This window comes from Notamacropus eugenii, chromosome 2 (assembly GCF_028372415.1).
Source record: "Notamacropus eugenii isolate mMacEug1 chromosome 2, mMacEug1.pri_v2, whole genome shotgun sequence".
Lineage (NCBI taxonomy): Eukaryota > Metazoa > Chordata > Mammalia > Diprotodontia > Macropodidae > Notamacropus > Notamacropus eugenii.
The window spans coordinates 405076665-405086321 of record NC_092873.1 but is presented as its reverse complement, the minus strand read 5'-3'; the positions used below and the strand labels follow the sequence as shown (position 1 = coordinate 405086321).

The 9657-nt window shown below is 42.3% G+C and overlaps 1 protein-coding gene across 4 annotated transcripts; it reads right to left on the bottom strand.

The window, feature by feature from the left end:
* Positions 1 to 686: 686 nt before the first annotated feature.
* ZBTB18 (zinc finger and BTB domain containing 18) lies at positions 687 to 9408 on the bottom strand. Of its 4 annotated transcripts, none has more exons than XM_072647622.1 (3): positions 9321 to 9407; positions 6827 to 6910; positions 687 to 4416 (listed from the first exon to the last, which is right to left on the bottom strand). In XM_072647622.1, exons 2-3 carry the CDS (start codon positions 6837 to 6839, stop codon positions 2834 to 2836), a joined length of 1596 nt encoding a protein of 531 aa, XP_072503723.1. In that variant the 5' UTR covers positions 6840 to 6910; positions 9321 to 9407; the 3' UTR covers positions 687 to 2833. The 4 variants fall into 4 exon arrangements, with proteins under 4 accessions (XP_072503723.1, XP_072503724.1, XP_072503725.1 ...); XM_072647625.1 differs by lacking the exon at positions 9321 to 9407 and having other exon boundaries at positions 3477 to 3616; positions 3729 to 4416; positions 6827 to 8551; XM_072647623.1 differs by lacking the exon at positions 6827 to 6910 and having other exon boundaries at positions 9321 to 9408.
* Between the last annotated feature and the right edge of the window lie 249 nt (positions 9409 to 9657).

Sequence of the window (9657 nt, the reverse complement as noted above, 5' to 3'; positions counted from 1 at the left end):
CCAGCAAGACAAGTCTGAAACCATCATTCAGAAAAGCAATAACTAGAATATTTTGGTAGGTTTAGTTTCAGCAATGTGAATTTTTATGAAAAATATTTATTAATTTTTAAAAGTGAGAATTAAAACTTGAGTATTTTGAGTTTTCTCCTCCCAACCACAAAAAGGGATGCAAGCATACAGTTGATCAACGACATTCTGAATGCCTGCTAATTCTATTGCCTAGAATTCCAGTCATTAGCCAACCAGTCTTCCAAATTAAGATGTCCCGTCTCCTTCAATTTTCCACTTAAACTAGAACACAAGAGGATAGATTTGATCAATCTATTTAGGGTAAAATTACACATGAAAAGTGACTTATAACGTATGGATTGGTAATGTGGCACAGAATATCCTGAAAATCTTATGATGTCATTTGGCGTTTAAAAGAAGCCTAAGTTTTCAGACAATTACCTCAACATTTGGTACCTAGAGGATGGGTATTTTACACACAAATCTTTTTTAATCTGTGCATTTAGTAACTTAAATGGATGGATGAAAAAACTTAGGATCTCTTCCAAATGAATGCTTCTTAGTCAAATTATTTCATAAACTGTCGATAGAAGCTATAAAAAAATGATGTATTTCACAGCACAAAATTACCATTTATGAGATACATAATCAAACTTTTAAAGAACACACACCAGAAATCTGCTTCTCAGGTCATATAATTTATTGCAGTTAGCACAGTTTAAAAATTCACCAACACACCAAGAGTACAAAACTAAACAGCATCATAAGTTATTCCCCCCTCAGGAAAATAAAACGTACTATGATTGTCAAAGCTAGATGTCAGTCTAAGTTTTAGAACAAAGGAAGAATGTGAAACTAAGAGGAAAAAGCAATCACTCACAATGACCACAAAAAAAAAATCCAAAAGAAAAGTCCGTTTTCTCACAGACATTGATTGTCTTTTCTAAATTAATAAAAATGTATCTTAACATAAACTGTATTTAAAAAAAAAAAACTAGAAACTCTTCAAGTAACTAAAGATAATGCTCCAAGGCCATTTTCACAGCTTTTTTTTTTTTGTTTGCTTTAAATGCCATTACAGCCAAATTAACACACATTTGACCAAATATTTCCAAAACAGTCCAGCAACACACAATGGAGTTTTCCATTCAGTATCTTAAGCACAAAAATAGGCTATGTTTACAGTAGTTAAGGCGATCAAATTTTAAACAAAAGCAAAGGGGAAAAAAGGGAAAAACAGCAAACGTTTTCCATGCTACTCCCATAGACCTTATTTGTAAGTGCAAGACAGGAAAACAAACACTGTGCAAAATGCGTTCACCCTGTGTGTGTTGGTCATGAAAACCACACGTCGGGCTGCAGCCTCCGCTGCTTGGATACACATAGTCTGCTCACCCCCCTCCCCTTGTCAATCAAGGCTTCCCAGTCCTTTCAGCCTGGGGCTTTTTCAGTCCAAAGAATCTTTTCATGGGAGGAAAGGGTTAGGGAGGTGGGGAGGGGAGGAGGAAGAAGAGAAAGAGAAAGGGTGAGCAAAATAAGAGAGAAAGAGAGTGAAAAAGAGAGAAAGAGAGAGAGAGAGAGAGAGAGAGAGAGAGACTGAAAAGAAAAAGAATGACCTATCGTCAATTTGTGCAGTAGTAATTCTAAAAATGCTCAACTGGGTAAATGTCGATACCTAAACTTTGAGCTGGCATGGGTTCTGTGCAATTAGAAGTTTGTTATAAATGCACACTGCACATGCAAATCTTTAAGCCATTTGTAAACATTTATATTTTCCTTGTTATATAGCTAAGTTATCAATTTGTAGCTTAATTTGTATTCAACTTAACAGCTTCAACTTAAAGACAGTGGGAAAGTAGATTTAAATTATATAAAATAAAATAAAAACAGTGCATTTATGTTCTTCATAACACCAGTTTTTTCAAATGGTGCTATTTTCCTAAGGAAATTAAATAATTTTAAACTCACTCGTTAAAGTTATACAATGCAAACAAAGACAAAAATATATTGAAACTCATGCATTTCTGTAGCGTTAATATTTACTTTTCAAGACTCAACTATGAGCATCAACACAACCTGTCAAGTTCTTTGACACCCCCCCAACCCATGTAATCAATTACAGTATACAATAACAGTAATTCACATTTTTAAACACACAGTTCAACACTGCTGAAGCTGCAATATCCTTTTTTCATCCCAAGCAAACCTTCACAAAAGACAGAGTCCCAGTGATCCCAGTGTACTTTCAGAATTTTTCTCATTGGGAACTGTCAGAAAACCAGAAGTTGCCACAGAAAGTTTAAGTCAACTGCTTGTTTAAAAATAGATAATCCAGCATTTCAGAAATTTTCCATTTGGGTCTAAAAGCATTCAGGTTTCCAACAGCCAGAAAGGATTCATGCAATTTTATAAGTGTAAAGAGGCTAATAAAACTGGAGGGAATTTCTACAGCATTTAAAAATCATAAAAAAAATTACAGAGCTTAAAACACAATCGCAATGTTGAAGAAATAAAACCATATGTAAGCATTTTTGTGATATGAGGATTTGTTTTTTAAAAGTACTTACTGGTTTACTTTCCCTACTCCACAAAAGAAAAAACACCTCTCTATTTCTGACTTGCTCTAAAGTTTTTCTTATCAGAATGCTAAATTAGTGAAATTTTTCATGCTATCCTAAAGTGCAAAAACAAGTTAATATCCCAACTTTTTAGTTCAAGGAAACAAGACTGCTTTTAGACCGTACCACAACTATATATAGATTTTTATATATATATATATATATGTGTGTGTGTATATATATATATTATTTATATATATATAAAATTATTTCCAAAGTTCTTGAGAGCTATCTTCTAAGGTCCAGTCTCTGACAGTAGGTAAGCTCAGTGCTTCACTTTTAACAGACAAGGAGTTCACCAACTCACAGTGAAACTTCCGAATATGTCTGTAAAGGTCTCCAGACTGTGTGAACCTACGTTCACACCACTTACAGGCATGTGGCTTCTCCCGAGTGTGAACCACAGCATGGCGGCTCAGGTTGTGGGAGTACTGGAAGCTCTTCCCACACTGGGTACAAGTGTAGGGCTTTTCCCCTGAATGAGTCCTCTCGTGGCGTTTCAGGGTGTACATGCAAGAAAAAGTCTTACCACACAAGGAGCATGTTGGGACATTGACATCAGTAGCAGGCTTGCTGCGGATCCCATCCTGCTCTCGAAAGTGCGTGCTTAAATGAATTTGCAGAATATGGGGACTGGGAAACACTTTGTTGCAGAGAGGGCACATGAATATTTGGCCAGCTGGACTGAGTATGTTTGAGACATAAGGGAGTAAACTGCTGTCCATGTTCCCTTCCACCTGGACTCTCTCATTCTCTGGAGTTATCATGTCATCATCACTTGCTTTGTCCTCCCGATCTAGCTCCCTCAAGACCGAGTCTTCCCTCATAGGAGCCAGATGGGCCGGCTCATACTGTACCCTGTTATTAGTGCTCACACTTTCTTTCACAGTGCTATGTTCCATGTCATAGTCATTAGTGCCAACATCACTCTCATCACAGGAAGCCTCTTTCTCCACCTTCACCTGCACCAGGTTGTTTCTCAGCACGTCCTGTGAAGAGAAATAAGAGCTGTTCAGATTTTCAACTCCTGAAAGGCTGGACTTGACAGACAGGTCCAGCACACAGTCAACATCTGCTGAATCCCTCACGGAGGTGACAGACCTCTGGGACAAAGACTCTGTAGAGCTGCAGGGGCTGGCTACTGTTTTTCCAGCTGCTGTTGCGTGTGTATCTGCTTCTCCGCCAGTCTGGGGAATGCCTGCTGAGTCTGAGGGCAACCTCATCCACATGTTCCCAGGCTCAGACGCCAAGTCCCTTTTGCTGGGCAAGATGTTCAATTTTTCATCTTCTCCTTCATCTTCATCACTGGGCAAGTCGCCTGCCATGTGGCTACTGCCATCAGAAAGGCTCTCCACTTTGTCCGAACAACTTGAGGCATCTTCTTCCTTTTTGGTACTGTCCGCCTCCGTGGTGGCTTTCTCTTTCAGCTTCTTTTTGCAGACTTTGACGATGTCATACATGTGGAGATAACTGGCAGCTGCTAGCACATCTTCAATGGGCAAGTCTTTGAACTGGAGTTTCCCTTCATACATGAATTCAAGCAGGAGAGCGAAAGCTGGGGCTGTAACAATGTCGCTGTTCAGATGAACAATGTCTCTTTTGTCCAGCTGGTCCTTGTAAAAGAGGTGGAAATACATGCTGCATGAAGCCAGTACAGCTCGGTGCGCTCGGAACTGGGCATCTCCTACCAGAACAGTGCAGTCACAAAGAAAACCCTGATGTCTCTGCTCACTCAGACACTGTAGCAAATGTCTACTATGGTCTGGAAACTCCATACTGTCTTCATAACCTACAAAGAGAAAAATTCCTCATTAATGTTGGGGAGGAAACAACTTTTTAATACCATAGCCTTCACACTTAAAAAAAAAAAGTAAACTTTGGCTGCCATTATACACGTCTTTGAATTTTAATCAGGCATACAACCCAAGAACTACCAACTTACTATACCAAACTGCAGATGTGAAAAGAAAATGTAGTTTCCGAACTTTTTCTATTTCATAAAAATTGTCTTGCTAGCTTCCACTATACTTCTAGTCAAGTTTGAAAATGCTTAACTCTAATCGCTTCTTGAGGATATTAGAATTTAAATCACTTTCAGAAAAAATTTAATTAACTTTACTCAAATTATTTCCTATAAAACATCCAAAATGGCTTTAATTTCTAAGACAAAGCCTTATGCCAATGAACAAAGAACAGCCTAGCTAATGCTGATTAAAATTAAGGAAACTTGTTCAACCACCCTTTTTATTTTATTACTTTTGATGCTTCCATTACTGCACTTAAAACTATACACAATAGCTCCAGTACACACATTAAGTTTAAAGGACAATTCTCACTGAAACAAGAAAAAAAAATAAATAGCATAATTAGTTTAGAAATTAGCAAACAATTTACTTTTTAAAGTCAGAGTGTTATAACAACAAAAGCCTAGTGTATGAAAACAGATGTTAATACCTTAAGATTTGCAGGTATAGCACACATGTATGAGATCAGAAGGGACTACACTAACAGATGGAAAAGATCATTTTTACTATGAACAAATCCAAAGATTTTAGAAGTGAACTGAAAGAAAAATGACTGCATTTCTCTGTAGAAATTATACTTCTGGTTTCTCAGAAATCAGAAGGACTTTAAATTCTAAAAATTCTCAACTGAACTTTCATTAGCTGCAAAAGCAAAATAACTTCTATACTAAAATTCATTCCAACTGTGAAGTAAAGACATATCACTTTCAATTAAGGCAAAAATGACTGCTAGGTAAATGCATATAGAAAATGCATTTCTAAAAAACTATTCTGTTGCCTAGGTCTATATTACCATAACCAGAAGAAAATGTTTTGTTTCAACATGACTTGATATATTTCATCTCCTCCCTACCCTCTCAACTTCCATTCTTTCAAAAATGCATTGTTTCCCATTGTTTTCTGGGAGGGAGGGAGAAAGGAGGGGGTGGAAGAGAGGCAAGGATGTACAAAGGGTCAAAATTCAACTGCAATATGTAATGCCTCTACAAATAAATAAATAAATAGGCAAGCAAGCAAGTTCTACTTCCCCTTTCCTCTGACCAGATGCAAAGTTCTATGCCATTCATCTTAGAATGTGCATCCTGGGGACTAGAGCATATTAATACGGTACCAAGAAATTACTTTCCGTATTTCCCGCCCCCCCCCCCCCAACTTTACCCAAGATGTATTAAAACTTCCATTCAACCACTAAATATATTCTGCAAAATACCACTGCTGGAATAACCCAAGAAGATTTACAATACAATCACTTTAAGTGCCCCACAGCCAACATCAATCCTAATCCTTAAGAGGGCTAAAAATAAAGATTGGAGGGCAGCTCACAAGGTAGCTGTGATCAAATTAGGAGGCTGAGAGGACAGAGAGGGACGAAGAAGGAAGCTTATAAACATCTGATCCAGCTGACTGTGGCCATATGGCAGCTGCTGCCCAGATAAAGAGATTAAGAATAGAGGAGTGCGATTACAGCTGTCTGGCCAATTCAGGCAGCTCAAATCTACAAGTTCTAAATTAGTCGCTAACACAAAAACTCCTTCAAATAATTATTGTTATGCTGAAATAAAAGATCTCTTAAATATATATCTGAAAGAGAAAAGAGGAAACCAGTCAAGCTATTCTCCTGGGGACAAAAAGTTTTTTTGCCTAAAAAACAAAAACAACTGTTCTGTTTCAAAAGCACTACAGCTGTATGCTTCAGTAGTAGTGCTGCTGAACCTTTAAGAATAAAGTTTAAGAGTGTAAAAGTGTTAAGAGTATAATTCATTATACAATCAATTTAGTTTCTCAACTAGAACAATTCTTCCATAAAAAGTTTGAATACTTGATTCCATACACTTTGCTATTTAATATTCCTCAAAGCAAAAGGGAGCTAAAATGTCAGTGAAAAAATAAAACAATTTAACTTAAAGTGAGCTCCATAAACAATATATTTCAAAGCCCTACTTACATTTCAAAATTTGCAATACCTATATGTATTTTTAAAAGTTATTGATTCAAGTGTAAAGGGACAGATAATGCTGCAGTCCAAGCCTTTCGACTACAGCAAGATGTTCATTTAATACTCAATTTCATATATAATCCCTAAACTTGGTTAGAAAAGTAATGTGATTTTTCCAAATTAAATAAACAAAACACCAAAACAGAAATATGCTGAATCTAATCTATTGCTACTCCTACCTTTAGTACACATAAACCTGATTAAGTCCTTTCCTCTGAGTCTTGCTGGCTCCAGGTCTGTTAGATCGGTGGAAAAAAAGCAGACTAAGAGAGACAGATGCAAAGTGGAGATGATGTTAGAGAGGAATGAGATACCTTCTCCACACACAGATCTGCACACACTAACTCCCTGTCTGTGTGTTAGAATAAAAGGCTGAGGGATGGCAGGCTGTCAGCTGCTCTGACATCATGTTCAGATGGAAATGCTACCTCCAGCTGTGCTCCTTTTAATGCCATATGCTACTCCTCTACACTCCTGCCACCAGCTTTTTCTTAGGAGAACTTTTCTCTTCTGTTAGTATAAACAAAATACTTCAAAGTCTCCTTTTTTTTCCCAAACTTTCTAACAGAAGAAATTGAAAAACTAAACATATGGAGCTCTACTGTATTTATGGAATAGCAACACTTGTGTCTTAAGTTGGTGGACTGGCTTATATATTGACAGGATACTCAAGCCACAGTGCTATTCAGGAAATCCACAGATTCACTTTTATTCAACTTAGAGGGTTCGTTTCAAAGGCAGCTTCTTTGGGATATTTCTAAATCAAACCCATTTGACTCTAAATCTATATTCCCATTTTAACGTTAGCATAGGGCTTCCATTTGTTTTTCTGCTGAGATAATAATATACATGTCACAGGAATGTTGGGAGACTTATTGGAAACTATTACTTCAGCCTGGTTCACCACAATTATTCCACTCATACTTAACTACTTATCTCCAACTACCTTCTAAGTATAATTTCTCATACTGTCGTAATCAATATCAATTCCAATTCAAAATACCAACAAGCTGAAAGCTTTACTTTTCTAAAAAATGCTGAGAAGTGATTACATTCAGTGAAACAAACTAATAAACTGGATACAATCTGTAACAGAGGATTAAAATGGCCATTGCACCTGCATATCTGATCTAACTTTCTGGCCAAAAAAGCAGAACCTTGTCTTCCCCTTGATCTGCTTCCCACAACAGTATTTTTGGGGTCACGCTGTAATTTTACTGATCATAATAAAGAGGTCCCTCATATACATAAGTCCAGTTAGTGCAGAAAGTTTTTAACTGGTTTGGGGGGGGGGGGTTTAATGGCTGATGAAATAGAGGTGTAACCTCAGCTGGACAGAATGGTGCTACGCATGGTGCTACTGACATCTGTGAATGTCAGATTCATCCCCAAAGACCTTTGGAAGGGCGAGGTGTGAATGGGGGGGTGGGGAGAGAAACATGGCCTTATAGCTCAACTGTAAGTGCCCCAGCTCAAATGTTAATGAACTGCATCCACGTTAGGAAAAAAGTGAGGAATGTTAAATGAATGGCAAAGTCAACAGCTCTCCCTTCCCTCCAATCCTCAAAAACTAACTTTTCCTAACAATGAGTTTATTACTAAAGTCAATTAGACTTGGTAGTCTAAGGATCCGCTCCTTCTGCACAAATGTCCTCTCCCTGCTCCCCGTGATCAGCCATGAATCACCCCATTTACTCAGTGGGGTGGGGGTAAGTGACAGTTTAATGGGTCCCCAACACCGCAATGGACTGGGCGACTCCTCACTCGACCAGTCGACCCCGCTCGCTCTGCTGCTGGTCCAGAGAGGTTGAGGTTTTACTTTTCGTCTTTAAAGGGGGTCGGAGGAAGGAGGGAAAGGTGCCAATCTCTAGTTAGTACGCTCCAGGTAAAGCACGTTGGGCAGATTTTTTAAAGGGGGTGGGGGGGAAGAGGGTTCGGCCAGAAGGAAAGACTCGGGACTCGCGGCCAGCCCACAAGAAAACACCTTCAGCAACAGAAGAAAACAGAGCCGGGTCACAGCAGCAACAAAAGAAAAGTCGCCAGAAGAAGCCAAAGCGAGCAGAGTGCTCGCCGCCGCTTCCCCGACGCCCCAGCAGCCGGCCCCCGGGCCTCGCCGCAACTGCACCAGCACCCGCAGCCCCCTGCCCCGGCCCGGGCGCCGCCGCAGCTGCACCGCTCCCCCAGGAGCCCCGTCCGTCCCGGGCGCCGCCGCAGCTGCATCGGCTCCCCAGCCTCCCCCCGCTTCCATCACCCCCTCCCTCCCGCCCCCGGAGGCTCTGCAGCTGCACGGGCCCCCTGCCCCTCCGCCGCAGCTGCACCGGCCCCGAGAGGCGAGGCGGGCCCCGCACCGCACCCCCGGGGGGGGCGCCCCGCCGGCCTCCCCGCAGCTGCACCGCCCCCCGGCGCAGAGCTCCAACAGCCCGAACCACGCAAACTAACTCCGCTCCTCCGAGACGAGCCCCGGCCCGGCCCGGCCCCTCCTCCCTCACCTCGGGCTCACTCTCTCCCGGCCCCCCGGCTCCCGGGGCTGGGGCTGGAACAGCTGGTGCGCCCTCCCCCCGCCCCGTCCTGCCCCGGGCCCGCCCTCCACTCCCTGACCCCGGGCCGGGCGGTGGGGGAGGGGGCGGGAGGGGGGCCGGGGTCAGGGGGAAACGTGCCGTAACCGGGACTCACACCCTGGAGCGGCCCTAAGTCACCGCGTCCCCGCCGCCGCCGCCGCCGCCGCGTCCGCGTCCTCCTCCTCCTCCTCCTCCTCGCCGCCGCCGCTCCCGGACTTGGTGGGCTTCCTCCTCCTCCTCCTCCTCCGGCCCCCCTCCCTCCCGTCCCCCCCCCACCCCCCCAGCCCCGGCTCCGTCGCCCGCTCCCCCCCTTCCCCCTTCACTCCCGCCCCCGTTGGCAGCCGGAGGAGCGCGGCGGAGCGAAGAGGGCCCCACTCTCAACGGCTCCCCATGGCAGCAGCCCAGCGGCGGCCGCAGCCAGCCAGAGACACAGCGAGCGCAGCGCCGGGCGG